The 22,499-nt window shown below is 44.4% G+C and overlaps 1 protein-coding gene and 1 non-coding gene across 2 annotated transcripts; both read left to right on the top strand.

Moving 5' to 3' along the window:
- Positions 1-189: 189 nt before the first annotated feature.
- Positions 190-260, top strand: trnag-ccc (transfer RNA glycine (anticodon CCC)). The gene has a single exon. It is a non-coding gene; the product is annotated as a tRNA-Gly (tRNA).
- An 809-nt stretch (positions 261-1,069) lies between these two features.
- fbxw10 (F-box and WD repeat domain containing 10) lies at positions 1,070-21,457 on the top strand. Its single transcript, XM_036956071.2, has 15 exons — positions 1,070-1,728; positions 2,858-3,055; positions 4,229-4,471; positions 7,809-7,936; positions 9,451-9,564; positions 9,795-9,901; positions 10,117-10,320; positions 10,601-10,722; positions 11,465-11,619; positions 11,849-11,991; positions 12,111-12,269; positions 18,935-19,221; positions 19,696-19,896; positions 20,039-20,747; positions 20,903-21,457. Exons 1-15 carry the CDS (start codon positions 1,191-1,193, stop codon positions 21,129-21,131), a joined length of 3,537 nt encoding a protein of 1,178 aa, XP_036811966.2. The 5' UTR covers positions 1,070-1,190; the 3' UTR covers positions 21,132-21,457.
- The last annotated feature ends 1,042 nt before the right edge of the window (positions 21,458-22,499 follow it).

Below are 22,499 nucleotides of genomic sequence, written 5' to 3'. Positions count from 1 at the left end.
CGGAAGTGAAAATCTTCCACAATGATGGCTTGCCTCTAAAATGTGACTTTTTGCAATGATTGACTATGCTTTGATGACCAGAGTATTAGTCATACGCTTTATTTTTTCTATACAAAACACAATCTTATAAATTAATTTACACGATGAAGGAGATCTTCATATAATCGCAAACTACACTACCTATCAGCAGCGCCGCTGGTGTAGTGGTATCATGGAAGATTCCCATTCTTTCGACCCGGGTTCGATTCCCGGGCGGCGCACTGATTTTGCTATCTTGACACAGAAATGACTTTTTTTAATTTACACGATGAAGGAGATCTTCATATATCTTCATATAATTATGTCAATTTCCATCACCCGAAGAATGAGCACAATATACAAATAATAGTACATGCACAAGACACATGCATACTTGGCAAAGTAACAACAGCGAGTTTACTTGGTTAGTCATCGTCAGAAAAACTGTCTACATAAAAAACAAATCTTTCGACCCTTGGGCTTGCCTGGAAAACAGACGCTGAATTGCATTGAACTCTACATCGGGCAGAAATTGCATTTTGAATCTGGAAAGTTTCCTCTCATGACCCCCTCCAAGCCAGAATTGTGAATAAAATTACATTTGAACGTACTTTACCGGTTGTCCATGCGGTTGGTCAATTTGGTGGTAGGAATATGAGACAATATATCCACAGGAAAGTATAATTATGTCAATTTCCATCACCCGAAGAATGAGCACAATATACAAATAATAGTACATGCACAAGACACATGCATACTTGGCGAGCTTGTGCAGTTTACATGGTTCTGATCATAATTTAATGATCGAAATCTGAAAGCAGTGCTTTGAAAGGTTGATGTGATTATACTTTTCTATATTGTCTCACATTCCTACCGCACAGACAACTGGTAGTGTACGTTAAAATATAAATGTATTTAACATTCTGGCTTGTAAAGGTTGTGACAGGAAACTTTCCTGATTCAAACGCTAATTTCTGTTTTTAGAATTCAATACAATTCAACCTCGGGTTTCCAGGCAACCAAAAAAAAGTTGACAAGCAACCCTTGGGCTAGTCGCATGGCAACAACCAAGCAACAGCGATAAGAAGTTCCAACCAGGTTGCAGTGCAGCCAGTCGGAAACATACCTTTTTTAAAGATTTGGAATTAAACTACGCTTAATAAACCAACGCAATGAAACGCTTTGGATCAAAAGAACAGTGTGGATATAGAGTCGACACAATAGACAGGCTTTGTTGCAAGAAGGAAGATGCGGATTTCAACATCTGTGGAAATTGCCAATCTTGCATCTTCACTTCCAAGCTCCACGATTCGACCCAGTGGATGTCGCGCGCAGGGGACTCGTCCAAAAGGAGATTCCTTACTGGCATTCTCGTGCGGTGCCAAAGTGTCGAGATTCTCGAAACCATCCAAAGAGTACTGCAAGTGACATTTGGGAAAGATTTCACCTATACTAGGTCACGACAGAAGTCAAGTGTTTCAGAAGATATGACCACTTGGAGCCAGGACCGAGCGCTTGACACCAAACTTCTTGGGATAGAGATGGTTGACACTTGGGACTGGTTCAGTCGCAGCCACCACTGGACAAAATCCAACTATCTTTTAGGAATTCTTTCCCTATGCGATACAGGGCTTCTTCACATGCTTGGAAACTTGACAAGTGTGCTTATAGTTAGAGCAAAACGGGCCTTCCTCCAACTTAACTGTACAGGTACTGAAAGTAAAGATTAACCCATTTTGAATGTGGATCTCTGAGCGATGTTCTATCAATTCCCTGTGTCATTTCATGTGTTCATGTATGTATGCTATTGTCGTTCAAGTATGCAGACATTCGTCCTGTATGACGTAGCATTGCGATAAAACCACTCTCACTACACTGGAAGTTAATAGGAATACGACTTTTAGATCGCAAAAACGTATTTCATACATGTCAGATTTCAATACTGGCCGATGTCATAATGCGGGAGGCTGACTTCTCTCGAATGAGCCATTTTTGCGATATTGCTACCTCGAGAAATGTGTAATTTAACAGAGGGTCTAACGTTTCTCCAGTTTGTCTGCTCCTTCAGTCCAGGGTGCATTTCATGGTGCCATTGCGAATATCATACTCCTCTCTGACGCACAGATCTGCAGGTTGAACATGGGGATATTGTAGACTCCTAAATTGTTAGTGAAGTACAATTTGTAGCCGATTTTACAGCTAACTAGCAACTTCACATGCCGACTTTTTCACATATTGACTTTGGTATTATTGTGTATGTAGTTACGCTTGCTAGTAGGTACTATGCAGGTAGGCAGCCCAAAGAGAGAGCATTGCATTGTGGGTGTTGTAGTCGACTTGAGCTGCAACAGATCTCCACAACGATATTCATATGTTGCTACCAACCTTGTCACATATTAGTGTAATGCAACACTGTAAATTATTGGAATTATTGGGTTAATTTTTTCTTTATACTACTAACCCCAGGAATATAATATAATAACTTTTATTTCTTGTCTTACTATCTTTATTTTTATGATATATATATATATATATATATAATATATATTTTAAACTCAGCATCGTTGGGAAGGGCCGTAAGCAAGCATTTCATGGTAAAGTCTATACCGTTGTATTCTGCGCATGTGACAAATAACATTTGATTTTAATTAGTTTTATGACAACTTACTGACACCCTCCACTAAGTTCATTTTCATTTGAGCACCTTTGTAGCCTATATAATGACCACACATGAAATGATATTCCATGCAAAAGTGTGAAAGTTATCTCTATGAATTGTAGGCTAATTTGCAAAACTGCATGTATTTTTAACCCATAATAATCAAACCTCTCTTTTCAGTGCTGGAGGATGAGGATCATGAGGATGACACCTCATCTATCCCAGAATCCACCTACTCTTTCAACTCGCAGGAGAGTCATCCAGACTTGGACCTCCTCATCTGGGCCAGCTCCTTCTATGACCCTGTCAACATGCATCATGAAACTGACATCAACACCATCGATGGAGGCCAGGAGACATGCCATGATCCAGAGCTCTGTGAGTGTTGCTGTTAGAAATGTTTTTGTGTTTTGTTGCAATCAGGAATGAATGTTAGTAACTGTAGGCTTATCTACGGTCAACCTGTAAGGGCAGTGGGGCAGGGTTGGATTGGCCATTTGGCAATTCTGGCATATGCCAGATGGGCTGCACCATTTTTTAGTTGGGTGGGCTGGTTGAAATGTACACACATTTAAAACAATATATACAGTGCATTCGGGAAAGTATTCAGACCTCTTCCCTTTTTCCACATTTTGTTAAATTACAGCCTGATTCTAAAATGTATTACATTATTTTATCCCTCATTAATCTACACACAATGAAAAATAATGAAAAAGTGAATCAAAGGTTTTTAGAAAGTTTTGCAAATGTATTAAAAATAAAAAAACAGAAATACCTTATTTACATAAAAGTATTCAGACCATTTTCCTATGAGACTCGAAATTGAGCTCTGGTGCATCCTGTTTCCATTGATCATCCTTGAGATGTTTCCACAACTTGATTGGAGTATACCTGTGGTAAATTCAATTGATTGAATTTACCCAGTGACACCAAGGGGAAATGTTGTGATGTTAGTGAATCACATGCAGTCATGTGATTCACTAAAATGAAATGATGACAAATACATTAGTCTGTAGGTCACTCCCATAGAATTCACTCCCACTAAGGCCTACTTTGAATCATTGATATCCCAGACTTACTGTATATGCTCAGTGTGCAATAGCCTGGGGATGAGGTTAGGAGCCCTGTAATAGTAATTAACACTTAGGGTAGGTGTAGAACGAATAAGGGTTAATAAGCAGACAGACAGAGAACAAGAAGAAGCACAGAGTGACAGCAGAAAAGATGCTGAGACTGGGAGGCAAACAAAATGGTGAGGTGGCGCAGTGATGTGGGCTGGTGTGGATAAAATGCCAGGGCTGAATTCTTGTCCCAGTCCGCTCCTGCAGTGCCTGTGTTAATGAATGGTTATGATAAAAATGTCATATGATAAAAATGTCATGTTTGATTAATAGGACAAATATAAGCACCCAATCAATTATTATTATTATAATCAAAGTAGACTACAACGATCATTGACATTTTGGTTGGTCAAATGTTTGTGCACTCTTCAAAGTTCCCCATATCCAGTCCACTATGAATTTCTGCCTCACTGTGTTTCTTTATTTTCAGCCAATAGCTGCCAACTCCATGTAGCTCCATGGGTGGTGGGTGCCAGCCCTACCTCTGAAGGCCTGCAGGGCTTTGGCAGTGTGTGTATGGGGGTGGTGAAGGAGGATAGTGACACAGACTCCACCTGTTCAGACGACCCTGCTCTGATGGTGGTCCCTCGGTCCTCCACCTCTCTGTCTGGGGTCCGCCGATACAGAGACTTCATCCGGGGTCTCCCTGTTCATCTTGCCAAGAGGATTTTAGGTGAGCCACCATGTACCCCCCCCCCCCACCCTCTACCCCTCCAAAACATGTCTAAGCTATCATTCAAAGGACTCTGTGGTGTTACATGAGAATATCTATCCTCAGATGTGTAGTGGAGGGTAAATGCAACTAAACATGCATTGAAAAAAAATGCATTGAAAGTATAGGGAGCATAACTTTTTTCACCGTGATCGGTGATCAGTTAACCCACCTATTTTGTTTACTACTACATCACTGCATATCCCCCTCTCCAGTATTCTACATGAATAATACTGGTCTCAGCAGCTATTATCAAATCATATTTGTCACATGTGACTGTGCATAGATAATAAACAGCGAGTAGCAGCAGTGTAAAAACAAAGGGGGGGGGGGGTCAAATAGTCCGGGTGGCCATTTTATTAATTGCACAGCAGTCTTATGGCTTGGGGGTAGAAGCTGTTAAGGTGCCTTTTGGACCTAGACGCTCTGGTACCGCTTGCCGTGCGGGAGCAGAGAGAACCGTCTATGACTTGGGTGACTGGAGTCTTTGGCAATTTTCTTCTGACACGCCTAGTATATAGGTCCTGGATGGCAGGAAGCTTGGCCCCAGTGATGTACTGGGTCATACGCATTACCCTCTCTAGCATCTTACGGTTGGATGCCAAGCAGTTACCATACCAGGCGGGGATGTAACCGCTCAGGATGCTCTCGATGGTGCAGCTGTAGAACTTTTTTGAGGATCTGGAGACCCATGCCAAATCTTTTCTGTCTCCTGAGGGGGAAAAGGCATTGTCGTGCCCTCTTCACGACTGTCTTGGTGTGTTTGGACCGTGAAAGTTTGTTGGTGATGTGGACACCAAGGAACTTGAAACTCTCAACCCGCTCCACTACAGCCTCGTCGATGTGAATGGGTATGTGTTCAGCCCTCATTTTCCTGTGTAGTACAATCAGCTCCTTTATCTTGCTCACATTGAGGGTAAGGTTGTTGTCCTGGCACCGCACTGCGGTCTCTGACCTCCTCCCTATAGGCTGTCTCATCGTTGTTGGTGATCAGGCCTACCACCGTTGTGTCGTCAGAGAACTTAATGATGGTGTTTAGTGATGAACTTTGTCGGCACTATGGTGTTGAACGCTGAGTTGTAGTCAATGAACAGCATTCTCACATAGGTGTTACTTTTGTCCAGGTGGGGAAGGGCAGTGTGGAGTGCGATTGAGATTGCGTCATCTGTTGGGGCGGCATACGTATTGGCATGGGTCTAGGGTTTCTGGGAAGATGGTGTTGATGTGAGCCATGACCAGCCTTTCAAAGCACTTCATGGCTACCAAGATGAGTGCTAGGCTGGTTACCTTAGCTTTCTTGGGCAAAGGGAATATGGTGGTGTGCTTGAAACATGTAGGTATTACGGACTCAGTCAGGGAGAGGTTGAAAATGTCAGTGAAGACACTTGCCAGTTGGTCCGCACATGCATTGAGTACACGTCCTGGTAATCTGTCTGGCCCCGCGGCCTTGTGAACCTCTTTCAAGGTCTTGCTCACATTGGCTACGGAAAGCATGATCACACAGTCGCTCGGAACAGCTTCATGCATGCTTCAGTGTTGCTTGCCTGGTAGGCTCGTGTCACTGGACAGCTCGCGGTTGTGTTTCCCTTTGTAGTCCATAATAGTTTGTAAGCCTTGCCTAGTTAAATAAAGGTTAAATAAATAATAAAATAAAACAACATCCAACAAGCGTCAGAGCCGGTGTAGTAGGTTTCAATCTTTATATTGACGCATTATATTGATGCTTACGATTCTATCTCAATATTGACGCTTTGCCTGTTTGATGGTTTGTCTGAGGGCATAGAGGGATTTCTTATAAGCGTCCGGATTAGTGTCCTGCTCCTTGAAAGTGGTAGCTCTAGCCTTTAGCTCGGTGCGGATGTTGCCTGTAATCCATGTACGTACAGTCACTGTGGGGGGGGGGGGGCATCGTCGATGCACTTATTGATGAAGACGGTGACTGAGGTGGTATACTCCTCAATGGCATTGGATGAATCCCGGAACATGTTCCAGTCTGTGCTAGAAAAACAGTCCTGTAGCTTAGCCTCCGCTTCATCGGACTACTTCCGAATTGAGCACATCACTGGTACTTCCTGTTTGAGTGTTTACTTGTAAGCAGGAATCAGGAAGATAGAATTATGGTCAGATTTGCCAAATGGATGGCGAGCTAGAGCTTTTTTCTGTGTATGGAGTAAAGGTGGTCTAGAGTTTTTTATCCTCTGGTTGCACATGTGACATGAGGTAAAACAGATTTTAGTTTGCCTGCATTAATGTCCCCGGCCACTAGGAGCGCCGCTTCTGGATGAGCATTTTCTTGTTTGCTTATGGCCTTACACAGCTCATTGAGTGGTGTCTTAGTGCCAGCATAGGTTTGTGGTGGTAAATAGACGGCTCCAAAAAATGTAGATGAAAACTCTCGTGGTAGATAGTGTGGTCTACAGCTTATCATGAGGTACTCTACCTCAGGTGAGCAATACCTTGAGACTACCTTCATATTACTCCATACCTTCCCTAGCTGCTAGTTTATCTGGTCGATCATATTGCAGATTCAGTGTGTGCAGAAGTGAACCTGTGCGTGTGCACTTCGCTGACCCCTTATGCAACCTGATATGCAGTGTTTATCTGGCTCTGTTCAGGGACAGCGGTATACTCTGCACTGTCTTCTTTTGTCTAGATTGAAGTACCCGTTGACATTTCCTTGAATCAGCCCCATAGAGAAAGGTATCCGGGCTAAATAGCTATGCCATGGTGATGACTTTGTTTTGCAAGGCTACCCTTTTAAAGATCTATGCCTCTCCTGCTTCACACCTTGAGCTGTTCTCCCTGGATATTGATGAGATGGAAGAGCAACAAACCTTTGCTTAGCAATCAGTACAACAATTCCCTTGGAGGTGTTGTTAAAATGTTGTTATGTAGCCTTCATTTACATTTGAAAGATATGTGTTTGCATAATGATGGTCCAATTCTGATATAAAAAAAATAATAATTTTAAAATACCATAATAGTTTTCTATTTTTTAAACAAAAGACATTTACCTTTTCAACAACTGTTCAATATTTGAACCACTATCTCTGAATAATTTTCTCATTCCATGCTTTTAAACACAAAATGCCTTGTGACATCACCTAGGTTTCCTTGGTGCAGACGGAATAGAATTTCAATCCAAATTCTCTCATTCTGTTATGAATAATCGCAAGTAGTCGTCCTTCAATGGACCACTTATCGATTAGATCTACAGTATGGACTGCGGCAACCTTTGAGGGATGGCTGCTTGTCACCATACCCTCAAAGATTTAAGTGCAGAAGTTGTTTGTTTCAGGTCTTCTAGACAAGACCTCTCTGTACAGCTGCAGGGATGTCTCCAAACACTGGCGCTACCTGACGGAAGACACTCAGGAGGACCTTAATGCCAAGAAGATGGTGGAGAAACAAGCTACGTTGATGCAGGTACTGTATGGTAACTATTAAAATACCACACTCTAAATCCACCAATGACACATAGATTTTTAACATTCGGGACAATAAAGATATTGATTATTGAAGAAAAATAAGTAGCAGGAGCTGCTCTTGAAGGGGAATAGTACTAAAAAAGCGAATGGAAAAAGAATAACTACAAATAAGTGTTAAGTGAGTCTTGCCCTTAAGGCAGAACTGATCGGTTTCTGCTAGATGGGACAGCTGCAAAGTCAAATTTGTCTATATGGTAAAAAAAACAAACAATTAAATGTTTTTTTTTTGTGTGCTTTTTGGTCTGCATATAAGGTAAGGTTTAGTAAGGTTATCAGTGGGATTAAGGTTATGGTTAGGTTTCCAATCAGATTTTAGGACTTTATGGCTGTGCTAACTAGTGACCACGATGCAGTCATCTCAATAAATCCCAAATGGCACTCTATTCCCTACATAGTGCCAAATTTTGTAACCACCTGATTTAGATTTAATGTGTGCATCGGTATGATCCCCAGAGTATCTTGAGCCACTTTTAAAATCAATCAAACACTCAATATCTTTGCCAAGTGGCATAAAAAAATCCAAGTCAAGGCACTTGTGTGGGTTTGCAAGTTAAAAAGCTTTTCATGGGTGGGCTAGTTCATTATTAAAATACACCAACATGTTTCAGCCTTCACCTTGATGAAACGTGTTAGTGTATTTCAATAATGATCTAGCCCACACATTAAAGAGTGACTGAACACGCCAATTGGCACTTGTGTTTTTCTGTTTCTCATTAGGAAAACAAGATTTCAGTCTTGGAGATGTGTTTTCTGACCGATTCTGCATTTGGTTAATAATGTTTGTCCCCTTCACACACTGTATATGCCATACATAAGCTTATTACACAAAAAATCGAAGATAACTGAAGAAATATTAAAAGAATTTGGACATTTTTGGCTAGGATGTTATAGTTGTGTAATATTAAAACTAAGGTGTACAGTGTATATATATATATATTATTTTTAAATGCGCAACGTGTTGTTTTGTGCTGGGCAGGTCTGTCTCACTGTCTTTGATATTGGATAGAGAGCAATCACTGCAGCTGTTCACCCCATTTTAGTAGGTACATGGACATCATTAAATCCAAACCCAACCTACATTTACCCGTTGTGACACACGGACGTTCCAAACTCCATTTTAGACGAGACTGACTTTATGACCAAGATTATCCTATTTACACTTTGTAGTATATTTTGACACCAGAATAACTGTTTCTGACTCATATCAATGCCACATAGGCCAATTTCAAAGGGATTCTCTAAAAACTCTTTAAAGGCTTTTTAGCTTGCAAACCCACACAAGTGTTTGGATTTAGATTTTTTCATGCCACTTAGCAAATATATTGATTGATTGATTTTAAAAGTAGCTCAAGATAATCTAGAGATCACACAGATGACAGGTTGTCCATTATCATCATGGCATGCTAAGTACATGTTAATATAAACCTGTGTGACTTTTTTTCCCCCTCTCAGAGCAACAATACAGGTGTCAGCCCTACATATGCCAAAGTCCGCAAGGTCCTAGTGCCCATCAGGGAGGATGAGAAGCACATGCACCACGTAGAAATCTTCTCCAAAATCAGACAGGTAAACACATCATTATCTACCTTATTATCATATCAATCAATGTCACCACTTATCCCAAATGACAAAACTGCTCCAGGGGATGCTGCTTTCATTGTATGTGTGTGTGTGTTTGTGTGTGTGTGTCTCTTGGGGCTTGTGAAAAGCAGAAGACGATTCTATTCTATATTCTGATGACTAGAATATGATCCCCTGACGTTTGTACTGGCTATCCGTGGTTGTCTGTCCTACAGGAGAGGGGCTTTGAGGCCATCTATGCTGGCGTTAGAACCCGAGCCATACAGATGGAAGAGAGGAATGTCTACTGTGGAGTGTACAATGTTCTGGTGCTGCTGGACAGGTCGGTAACGGTAACCACAGTGTCTTTGTAACATTATAGCACCTGCTGCAAGCAAATAATACAGTAACAAGGCCTATATTTCAAAGTCTGGGAGTGTGTCCGAAATGACACCCTATTCCCTATATAGTGCACTACTTTTGACCAGAGCCGTATGAAAAAGTAGTGCATTGGGGCCATTTGAGACGTAACTGATGTATCTTTGTTGTGGTCAACAGGGAAGACCCCTCCAGGGTGGTGCACTACAGTGGAGGTCAGCTGGTGGCCGTGGGCTCCAAGGACCGCGTGGTGCGTCTGCTGGACGTGCTGACACTGAAGGAGGTGTCCCCGGTGATCCAGGGCCACGCCGGCTCCATCAGGGCCCTGCTGCTCTGTGAGGAGAGAGGACTGGTCATTAGCGCCAGCTACGACCTCAGCATCAGGTAGGAGGAGGGTAAAGTCATAGAAATAGAATTACTAGAATGGACATCTCTAGTCAATAAGACCATCATGTTAGTTTGGACCCGTTTTACTCAATTCTATGGGTTTTTGAATTTGGCTTGAAAACACAGCAATGACTGTGATGAAGAATGACTGTGTTTCTAATGCTAAACTTGTGATTTACTATCAATTGTAGTTGACCGTGCTAATTTAGGTGATGATACTTATTGATTCTTTATGAATGACTGGTTTGATATATTGTATACTGTACATTCACTATAGGTGTTGGAATCTGAAAACAGGCGTATGCCTTATGCTCTTCCGTGGCCACTTGGGTACCATCAACTGCCTGGACCTGCATGGGAATTGTCTAGTCTCAGGGGCCAATGATTGCAAAGTCAAAGGTAAGTAAGTGTCACACGTAAACCTCACCAGCCATGTTGCGTGCGTGAGCGTTTACACATGTTATTTAATCATTTCACCCACACCACTCAATATGTAGTTGACCTTGCTAATTTAGGTGATGATAATTTGTTCCCCTTTAAAAATATGTTAATCTTTTTTATTTTCTAGAGCTTGGTTCTTTCTTTCAATTAAAACTTGAATGTAGATGTGTTAGCTTAAGTCAAATTACTACAGGATTTAAACGTTAATGTCACAAAATAACAAGTCTTCAAGAGCTACAGCGCAAATTCTCTGACTGACGTTCTTTTTCCTGAATATGCCGCAAGTTTCCTCCTTGTTGGATATCAGGAAGACACAAACCCACGTGGATGCTTGAAAGACAAACGAGGAATGATAACTAAAGATAACTAACTAAAAAACTAGCTAGGTTTCCCATTTTATCTGTGGATTAATCATTGGAGTAGAAAAACACACAATTTTTTTATGACTCCGGGTCAAAATTCTACAAAGAAGCAGATAAAAAGAAGACTATATGTATGTCTGGTAAAATAACAGCCCAGTGTTCATCTCCCATGACAACAGCAGCTAGCTAGATAAATGTCTATGAATATTTGATGTGTTTCGACCCCTAATTAATATAGTTGGTGGCTGGTGTAGTCAGCATGTCAGGCAGTTTGCTTGTAAATGTATCAACCTTGTTTTGTGTGTTAGTAACTATGTGTGCTTTCACCTTCACGGCAGTGTGGAACCTGCAGACAGGGCATTGCTATGAGAAGCTGAAGTTCAGGCACCACAACCCCATCCTGTGTGTGAAGATAGACAAGGCTCTAGTGATGAGCAGCTGTGACAAAGGGCTGGTCAAAATGTGGGGTATGGAGACCGCCTCACTCCTCAAGGTAAGATGGTCTGTACTCAGTCAGGTCAATGTCTTCATTGACCTTTTTACACAAAAGGCATCCATATCTATATTTTCAGGAGTCTTATCTAGTGGTCAGAAGAAAAGATGTACAGTAAACTCAAACAAGGGCACGTGGAATTGGGTCTCCCATTTCAGTAGGTTTCGATTTGAATGTTTTTTGAGTGAAATTGACACTGTCCTCCCTCACCAAAGTCCATGTCTTCCAGGTAATCGATGCCCACCAGAGCTCTGTAAAGTGTCTGTTCTTCGACCAGTGGCACATCCTGTCAGGTGGTTCTGATGGACAGGTCATGGCCTGGAGCACCAACTGTGACATAAAGAAGAACCTGATGACCTATCGCCATCCAAAGTGAGCATAAAAAAAATGTCATACAAAGAACAACAAGTACTTTTGTTTTTGGTACGGTTTTTGACTGCTTGATCTCGAGGTTAGTTGAATGCTGTGAGTGTGTGTTTGTCTTCCTCTAGGGAGGTCCTGGCGCTGATCTACCTCTTTCTGCGTGTCATTACCGGCTGTGGGGACGGGAAGATCCGCATCTTCAACTTCCTGACAGGGGACTGCCTGAGAGTCATCAAGGCAGGGGGTCAACACAGCCCTATCCAGTCCCTGCACACACACAGCAACAAGTAAGTACTGTACTCTCCCTGCACCCACACAACAAGTTAGTGATAATTATTTTAACAAGTGAGTAATCATTCATTTAATTCTTACTTTGACAACCATGATTTTACCCAGAAGCGTATGTCTTTAAGACATCTCCCTCTCTTCTCTGCCCCTCCTGGTTCCCTTCCAATCAGTCAACTTTGGTACAAACTACTATGGGGAGTCACACTCTTGCGACTTCGGTTAAAGGATGTAAAATCACGCCTGACGGATTGCTTGGCCTTGCTATACCAATTAATAAGATGGCAAAAAATGCAACCTAGACGATGAAGGCTAAGCCGGGTTAGTGTTTGCGACCATGCCCAAATAAATAAATAGATACTCACGATTGTTGTCTTGTATGTCTCGGCTTGGTGCATGCTCTGGCATGCCCTTGCTCAAATCAGTTTGTGTGAAGGACTAGGGGATGGCTGACACTGTTCCCCTACTAGTCCACGAGCAGGTACTCTTAACAATCGTGTAGCATTTTTAAGGGGGCTTGGTGTTTCCGATAGTGACTTCCTCTCCCGAGTGCCCGTACCTCGGCTGTCTGAGTTGTGGGATGCGGAGATGGATTGGCTCTTTGGCCAGAGCAAATGTTTTGTCTGACTGGGTGTCTGACTGGGTGTGGTGTGTGCGTTGGCTGCCCGCTCTCAACCTGACTCCAGTATGCTCTGTCGCCAGTTATGGGAGGCTACTCGAAGAGAGAGGGTGGCCAGTTTCGGTGGGTACCCCACCACCGCCTGTGTCTGCCTCGGTCAGGCACTGCTTGCCCTTTCTTCCCAGACTTGTCAATGAAGGGTCCGGTCCCACCTCGGTGATCCAGTCCTACATAGACTTGAGACCAGGCTAGCTAACAAGCGCTGCATAGCGTGCTATCCAGGTTAGCTAACTCATCGAGGAGAGCTAGCTAATACTAGCTATTCCTGCATCCGATAGAGTTGCTTGGGCAGCTCTGTTGTTTAGTATACGTAGCGTTAAGTCGTTTGGTTATTCTAAATGGACGGTGCTGCGGTCAATGATGCTAGCTAGCCTAGCTTAGACTAAAGAACATCCTGGCTAACGTTGGTTACCATTTTTTTTTCACTTCCAGTGAATGAAGCTTACTAGTGTTCCCCTGGCATTAGGCAACCCAATTCCTATTTTCAATTTCAAGTTGGAAGGAGTGGAGAAAGCGGGGCTTGTGTGCTCCTCCAATTAGGAAGCAGCCCCCAAATCGCTGGCTCGGGTAACCCTGGAATGAGGGGCCTTAGCACAGGTCTGAGCAACCAGTGCGGCATTCTGCAAAAACATTACTGTGATGGCAGTGCCCCCACGTTTTGTTATGGTAAACGGGGTACTATGTCAGCCATTTCCAGAGCCCTCTGTGCCCATAAGGGCCCGGGCTTAATACAGGCTACTCAGTCTCATGTATTGGAAGCTTGTCCATGTTTAATGCCCCACTGGTACCCCACATTCCATTCTGTTCATGGTGTTCAGGGGGCATATCAATCTTACACAAGGGGCACCCCTCCCCCATAGGTGGCTCATAATATATAGTATAATAATATACAGTGCAATCGGAAAGTATTCAGACCCCTTCCTTTTTTCCACATTTTGTTACGTTACAGCCTTATTCTAAAACGTATTAAATTCTTTATTTTCGTCATCAATCTACACACAATAACCAATAAGGACAAGTGAAATCTGCTTTGTAGAATTCTTTTCAAATGTATGAAAATGTAAAAACAGATACCTTATTTACATAAGGATTCAGACCCTTTGCTATGTGACTCAAAATTGAGCTCAGGTGCATCCTGTTTCCATTGATCATCCTTTAGATGTTTCTACAACTTGATTGGGGTCCACCTTTGGTAAATTGATTTGGAAAGGCACACACTTGTCTATATAAGGTCTCACAGTTGACAGTGCATGTCAGAGCAAAAACCAAGCCATGAGGTAGAAGGAATTGTCCGTAGAGCTCCGAGACAGGATTGTGTCGAGGCACATATCTGGGGAAGGGTACCAAAACATTTCTGCAGCATTGAAGGTCCCCAAGAACACAATGGCCTCCATCATTCTTAATGGAAAAAGTTTGGAACCACCAAGACTCTTCCTAGAACTGGCTACACGGCCAAACTGAAAAAATCAGGGGAGAAGGGCCTTGGTCAGGGAGGTGACCAAGAACCCGATGGTCACTCTAACAGAGCTCCAGAGTTCCTCTGTGGAGGAAGGACAATCATCTCTGCAGTACTCCACCAATCAGGCCTTTATGGTAGAGTTGCCAGACGGAAGCCAGTCCTCAGTGAACGGCACATGACAGCCCACTTGGAGTTTGCCAAAAGGCACCTAAAGGACTCTCAGACCATGAGAAACAAGATTCTCTGGTCTGATAAAACCAAGATTGAACTATTTGGCTGAATGCAAAGCGTCACCTCTGGAGGAAACCTGGCACCATCCCTAAGGTGAAAGATGGTGGTGGCAGCATCATGCTGTGGGGATGTTTTTCAGTGGATAAACGGAACAAAGTACAGCGAGATCCTTGATGAAAACCTGCTCCAGAGCACTTAGGATTTCAGACTGGGGCGAAGGTTCACCTTCCAAAAGGACAACGAGACAATGCAGGAGTGGTCTCTGAATGTCCTTGAGTGGCCCAGCCAGAACCCGGACTTGAACCCGATCTGAAAATAACTGTGCAGCGATGCTCCCCATCCAACCTGACAGAGTTTGAGAGGATCTGCAGAGAAGAGTGGGAGAAACTCCCCAAATACAGGTGTGCCATACCCAAGAGGATTCAAGGCTGTAATCGCTGCCAAAGGTGCATCAACAAAGTACTGAGTAAAGTGTCGGAATACTTATGTAAATGTGATATTTCAGTTTATACATTTTTTATAAATTTGCTAAAAATTCTACCGCCTATTTTTGCTTTGTCATTATGGGGTATGGTGTGTAGATTGATGGGTAAAAAAAACAATTGAATCTATTTCAGAGTAAGGCCTTAAAGTGATCAAATGTGGAAAAAGTCAAGGGGACTGAGTACTTTCCGAATGCACTGTATGTCATTTAGCAGAAGCTTTTATCCAAAGCTTTATCCGGGAACATTGCGGATTCTTGCCTGTTCGTAATTAGTCCCTATGAGGTGTCTAGTGATGCAGGTTATGGGCCCTGTAGGCGATTGGTGGTTGGTAGCAGAGTCGAGGGAACAAGCAGGGTTGGACACGGCCATGCTATTTTGCCACACACAGTCTCTGTGGTTCATATAAACCCCGAAATGAGTTGTCTTTCTCCAGCTCAACGCTTTTTATTCCTGGGAATTTTATTTTATTTTGAATCTCCTCCCTCTGTTACCAAAGAAGGGGGCCATTTTTCAGAGCTGTCTGACCCATTACCAGGTAGGTTACAAGGTGCTTTTGTTGCCTGTACCTTTGACTGTGGATGGGTAACCTCCATGATAAAGTTTTTTTCCCTGTGTCTATTTTTATTTGTGCGGACCAGTGCTGGGTGCCAGACGGCACTGCCAATAGGGGTACATCACTGACTGGCATAGCCCTTGTACCCAGGGTGGACCGGGCTTTAGGTAAACCTTGGCACATAAACACAGTTTTTTCAACCCCAAGTTTCACAGTGTTCATGCATATCAAATGTTTTGTTTCTCGCACATGTGAGTTTGATGGAAAGTGTCCCTTCTCCATGTTCAGACACATAGTTGTCAAGAGTGGTGGAAATGGAAAAATAATCAATCTATCCAAGTCCACAATGTGGTGTTCCACCCCTTCAGATGGCACTTCACAGGAAGCTCGCTGTCTGCTCCGACCAATGGCGTGCATGCGCAGTGTCGACCTGGATCAAGCGAACAGTGACGTCAGGGTACTGGCTACAATTTGTTGTGCGTCCCCCACCCTTCTGCAGTGGCATCACGTCAACTGTTCCCGAGGCCTCAACGCCCGTTTTGAGGGAGGAGATATCCTCTCGTCTCTAGAAGCAGGCAATCTGAGTGGTTCCTATGTCGAAGATCCAGGTTGGCTGGTACAGCCAGTACTTCCTGGTTCGGAAAAGGGACTGGTCTTTACCTCCCATTTTAGACCTACAGTACATGCCCTCAAAAAGCACCTCAGAATCTACAAACTCAGAATGCTCATGAGCTGCTGGCTATTACAGCCAATTGGCTGGTGGCAACGGAGTCGAGGGGGCAAGCAGTGTTATACACATCCATGCTACTTTCCTGTATTCAGTCTCTAGGCTTCATAAGAAACCTGAAAAAGAGCTGTCTGACTCCATCTCAGCACATTCCGTTTCTGGGTCTCGAGCTAGACTAATTAGCTTATTGCACTTTTCTATCCCCACGGAGGGTGTCCAGGTTCCAACTCTGCTTAGCCAAATTACATCTGAGGCACACAGTGCGTTTTTGCCAGTGCCTACACCTACTGGGGATGATGGCTTCTGTGATGGAAGTTGTTACCGTGGGGCTGTTGTTGATGGGGCCCTTCTAGCGCTGTGTGCTAGCCACTCACCTGGATGCATCTTGCAGCCTAAGCCGGTTGCTTCAGATGTCCCTGTCATGCCTATGGGCCATGGCCAAGTGCTGGGACCCTCTGCTATTGTCAGGGGTCTCCCATGGGCTGAGTGTTGGGTAAGCTGTACGAAGGCAACTCTATTCGGGGGGTATGGACCCTGGTGCCGAGCACACTGCATATCAATTACCTGGAAGTCCTAAGTGTATCTGGCGCTTCTCCCTACTTTTGTCGGGCCAGCTTGTGTTGGTCAGAACCGACAATATGTCAGTGGTGGTGTGCTTCAACGATCCCGAAGAGACTCTGTCTCTCTCCCTCCTAACTTTGGATCGCTCCCTATTGCTGGGGAGCAGTGCACACATACTCTCCCTTTGGGGATGCATGTCCTCGATTGCCTTTAGCTCGGGTCCAGATCTTTTATCCAGAAGTCACCCTCTCTCAGGAGTGGAGGCTACACCCCTGGATGGTTTTCGGCAGGGCCGATGTATATATTTACGAAGCGCGCATTGTCGTCAGTTTTTCTCGATGAGGAAGCCGAGCGTTGGGGAGGGTGCTCCTGGAGGGCTTGTAGTTGAATTTTGTGCTACTCATAGCCCAAGCAACCATGGTTGGCGGAGATCTATTGGGCAGGGTCCCGTGGCAACTCTCGCTGTGCAGGAATCAACTATTGCAGGCGCACAGGCAGGTTTGACACCCTCGGCCAGAAATATGGGGTCTGTGGACTTGGCCCCTCAGATGTCCACTCTCGCGGTGGTTTACCTCCGAACATGATTACTACTATTCGTCTGCAAGGGCGCCTTTTTCCCACTGGAGGGCTGTATGTGTGCGTGGTAGCCAGACAGAAAGCCAGCGGGTGCAGTATGAAAATAAATCAGTCCTGCACAGACCTCTACTTTGGTCCCAAAATAAATAAATTGTTCCTTTTCAGAGCAGGGTCATTCATTCTCCACTTTGAAAGTGTACATGGCGTCTATTTGAGCGTGTCGTGTGGAAATGGATGGCGCCACAGCAGGGCTTGTGTCCTGGCAGGTTCTTAAAGGATGTGCGCCATCTCATGCCGGTTTCTCAACCTATTCCACTGACTTGGGATTTGGGTTAGGATGCTCTGCGTGTGGCCTCCTTTTGAACCAATGGAGTCTGTGGGTCTGAAGATCCTCTCCTGTAAAACCCGAGGCTTTGGCCTCAGCTAAAGGTTCCTTCACACGTTATTCGTACATCGTTTCTGTACTCAGTTCGCCCAAGACGACGCGTCGTGTCCAAATGCGGCCTTTGCCCTGAACCTCAAGGCTATGTTCTACAGGTCCTTAGCTTTTGAGACATTTTCCTTTTTGCCTCCTCCTTTTGGTTCTGAAGAGCAACAGAGGTTACATGCCCTATGTCCTGTGCTAGCATTATGCACATACATTGAACGGACCAGGAATGTCCGGTTATGTGACCAGCTTTTTGTCTGTTTTGCTAATCCAGGTCGTGGCAGGGCACTCTTTATCCAGCTGGATTGTGGAGGCTCCCTTGCAAATAGCAGCCAGGGTTACCTAGCGGTGTACGTGCGCACTCAACCAGGGCCCTGCCAGCCTTTTGGCTGTTGTTTAAAGGGTTGACTATAGGAGATATTTGGGCTGCGGCGAGTTGGGCATCACCACAGACTTTTGTGAGGTTTTATCGCTTGGATGTCACTGCTCACAGTGTGCCACATCTTGTAGGGGCATGTCTGAGTGGTCTGCCATGGGCCGTTTTATTTAGTATCTGTTGGAGTCGTCATGGGGCGTGATTCTATTTCCCCACAGTGTGTTGTACCGAAGTTGACTGACTGAAAGGGAACGTTATGACTATAACTACTGTTCCCTGAAGGAGGGAACTGAGGTACAACATCTGTTTGGAAACACGCCACCCGTTCCTGGGCTCGGTGAAGAGTCGTGTTAAATTGAAGGAATGAATCCGAGTCTCACACTTATAACCTTTGGAAGGTGCGGCTTCCAGCGAGGTGCGGATTACATTAGCCTTGTCAGGCGTGATTTGAGATACTTCAACCGAAGTCGCGGGAGTGCAACTCCCCATAGTATGTTGTACCTCTCATTTCCCTCCTTCAGGGAACAGTAGTTATTGTCATAACTTTGTTTTTCTTCCTCTCTTTCTTTCCACCCTCCGTCTCTCCCTCCCAGTATGGTGGTGAACACAGGGACCAGTGTTCTGATCTACCAGTTCACCAGGGTGCGCTGGGACTACTCCGTGCTGGCCGAGAGGGAGTTCTTTAACGAGTTCAGGGGTACTCTTAAAAGCATGCTCAATAAAGACAAGTACCCCTACTCCTACGTGCGGGCTGAGCGCATGACACAGGTGGGCTCGTCCAATCGTAAGATCTACGACCGTGAGGGCAAGAAGCCGGAGAGGCCCGCGCTGTCCCACCATGCACGCTCTCTGTCAGCCCCCAGCATGCGCCGAGCACAGGGTGAGTGTTTTTTTGGGGGTCTGGTGGCCGATTAGCCTACTGCTAGCCTTAAATTCAACCTGAATATCGCTCCATTATCGCTCGCTTTTATTAACCCCTTGTCTTTACAGACACCTTCCTCTACCCTCATGATTTATCTCCTGTCTCTCATCTATGGCCAGACAAAATGCTGAATATTGCTCTGAAATAGTGTGTTATTTCCGTTTGCAGACACCTCTGTATTCATTGATTGTTACATGTATGTATGGCATAACAACCATATAATAGTGGTCTACAGAACATAGAGCATGGGATAAAGCACAAACAGACTGGACCACCAGGCTAGGCTAATATCATCCTGCTGTGACTATACTTTGTCAAGGTCTCTGACATAGAAAAATCATTTCCATGAGGATGCAGTCAAATTGCCATGATCTTAGACCCTTTTTCCTCGTTCTACTAATTATATTTCTGTGGTCTCTCTGCTCTCCAAAGCTGCGCAGCAGGAGTCTATGAGGCCGGCCACGTGGAGTGAGCTTCAGGGCCACCGTAGGAGCCGGGCCTACATTGACCTGCAGCCAGAGTTCATCACCAAGCCCCCCTCTGCCATTTCTCCTGGAAGACCAGTCAGCGGACACAGCCAGGGCTCCCAAAGCAGGGCCAGTCACACACCCAGGAGCGAAACCACTGGCTCAGGTGAGATAGAATGGAATGAAATAGAAGTTCAACATAATTGAGAGAGACAGAAACGAGACAGACTATAGTCCTTATGGCTGTATAACAAGGGGCATGTTTACTATTGATCCTTGTAATCAACCGTATATGCACCCTCTCACAGCCAGGGAGCTGTCTGTAACAACTAAGTGGGTGCTGACGTGCAGCGAGAAAGCAGTGAAAGACCGAGTGAAGAAGAGGGGCCCCCATCGGCCCGTCACCCCTCAGCATGTCCTCCTCAAGGTCAACTCCACACACCAGCCGCAGGGAAGCGACCAAGCCGGGGCCAACATGAACCTCAACGCCCAGGTACGAGACGCCTGGGGCTCCCCTCCACCTCTACCTGTCCAGGGGATGGATCCAGAGCCCCACGCCTCACCATTCCCACCTACAACCCCAAAACAGAGCCCCCAGAGTCAGTCACAGAAGGCCCCAGCAGGACCCAGCCAGCAGGTCTTGCAACATGGCATGACCAAGACTTACGTCCCCCTTATGACCCGCACTCTGGATCTCAACCTGAGGCAATCCCTCGACAGCCGTGAAATCTGTTCCAGCAGTCCCTCCCCAGCTGTGATGCGGCCTCACACCAGCCACGCAGCATCCACCCAGCACACGCCATGCCCCAAGTCAGAGAAGAAGAGGCCCCAGACCTCCTGTGGTATTGCTGGTCTGGCGGTGCGTAAGGTGGGGGCATTCACTACCACTGCCCAGTCTAATGTCCAGGCCCCGCAGCGCATGTTCATGAAGGTGAGCAGCAAGCGGCCAGGACGCCACGTGAACTTTGAGATGCCCAATAAGACCATTAGCCAGTACAACCCTCTAGACCCATTCAGGTATGATATGCATAGAATTGCACATAGAACAAATACATAATAAGATCTCTATGATAGTATGCCTTTATGTTGTCAAACTAATTTTTAAGTATTTCTTGATTTTTTTTCTATCCATCTATTAATTAATTTGTTAATTTATTTATTAATTCACTCAGGGAGCGTGGGGCCTTCAGGCTCCACACAGACACCCAGCTGGAGGAGTACTTCAGGGTCCAGAACCACCAACTGAATCAGCAGGGGGAGGGATGCTATAGGACCAGGGAGGACCAGGACAGACAGAGGAAGGGGGTCTGGAAGAGGAAGGTCAAAGGTGTCCCTGCCTTAAACTTCCCCAAGCAGGACCAGGTGTATGCCCCCGAGCTGGGCCATGAGATCTACATCTGAGATTGTCTGAGAATCAGCTGGACAGGTGTTTGGCTGGCTAAACCCAATACACACATGGAGCTTTTTGAACTGTGTGACCATGCCAGGGCAAGAATATAGCCCAGGGCTTTTGCATGTATGATTCTCCCCCTCTTGGTTTGCTGATCCTGGACCTTCTATGCAAGAGTTATTTTTAAAGAGACTATATGCACCACTATTTGTGTATCATGTAAATATATAGATGCATTTCTGTACTCCCACCAATCCATATATTATTTTTGAAATGTGATGAGGAGATAGACCAGATAAAGAAAATTATCTGCTAATGAATGATTTTTACTTCACCTGTTTTGTGTCAGAAATGTGTATTTTTTCAAAGTGAGCATATGCCAACACACTGACTCAACTCCAGCCACTTTAATAATGGGAATTGATGGGAAATGATGTAAAATATATCACTAGCCACTTTAAACAATGCTACCTAATATAATGTTTACATACCCTACATTATTCATCTCATATGTATACGTATATACTGTACTCTATATCATCTACTGCATCTTTATGTAATACATGTATCACTAGCCACTTTAACTATGCCACTTTGTTTACATACTCATCTCATATGTATATACTGCACTCAATACCATCTACTGTATCTTGCCTATGCCGCTCTGTACCATCACTCATTCATATATCTTTATGTACATATTCTTTATCCCCTTACACTTGTGTCTATAAGGTAGTCGTTTTGGAATTGTTAGCTAGATTACTTGTTGGTTATTACTGCATTGTCGGAACTAGAAGCACAAGCATTTCGCTACACTCGCATTAACATCTGCTCAACCAACATCTGTCAACCATGTGTATGTGACAAATACATTTGATTTGATTTGATGTTGATATGTTCCAAACTCAACCTGAATATTGCCCCAGTGTCCAGTAGGGGTCAGTATAATACCATCTGATTGTTGGTCAGTCAGCTCAGAGAGAGAGGTCATAGGGGTTTCCATCCCAATAACCTCTCCTTCCTCCAGAACTGGGCACTCAATCACTACTCCCCACTGAAGTCCACAAGCAATGGGAAAAAGTGAGAGGAGGAGAGCACTTAGATGAGAGAAGGAATTATACAACGAGCAAAGTGATGATGCTCTTTGTATGTGGCTGCAATGAAAGTGAACTGTGCTGGTGATCAGGGGTGTACTCATATCGTCGATTCTGTTGAAAAAATGTTGGCAACACTTTACTTGACACCCAGCGCCATAACACGTTATGACATGGTCATAACCATGTTATAATATGTCATAACAGCTGACATATGTCATAACATGCAACCTACCACACAAGGCAAAACATAACATTACACCATAGCCTACTTGTCAACATTAT

The sequence above is a fragment of the Oncorhynchus mykiss genome, chromosome 20 (genome assembly GCF_057628025.1).
Source record: "Oncorhynchus mykiss isolate SJ-2025 chromosome 20, ASM5762802v1, whole genome shotgun sequence".
Taxonomy (NCBI): Eukaryota; Metazoa; Chordata; class Actinopteri; order Salmoniformes; family Salmonidae; genus Oncorhynchus; species Oncorhynchus mykiss.
The sequence above is the reverse complement of the archived record's forward strand: the minus strand, read 5'-3'. Positions and strand labels throughout refer to the sequence as shown.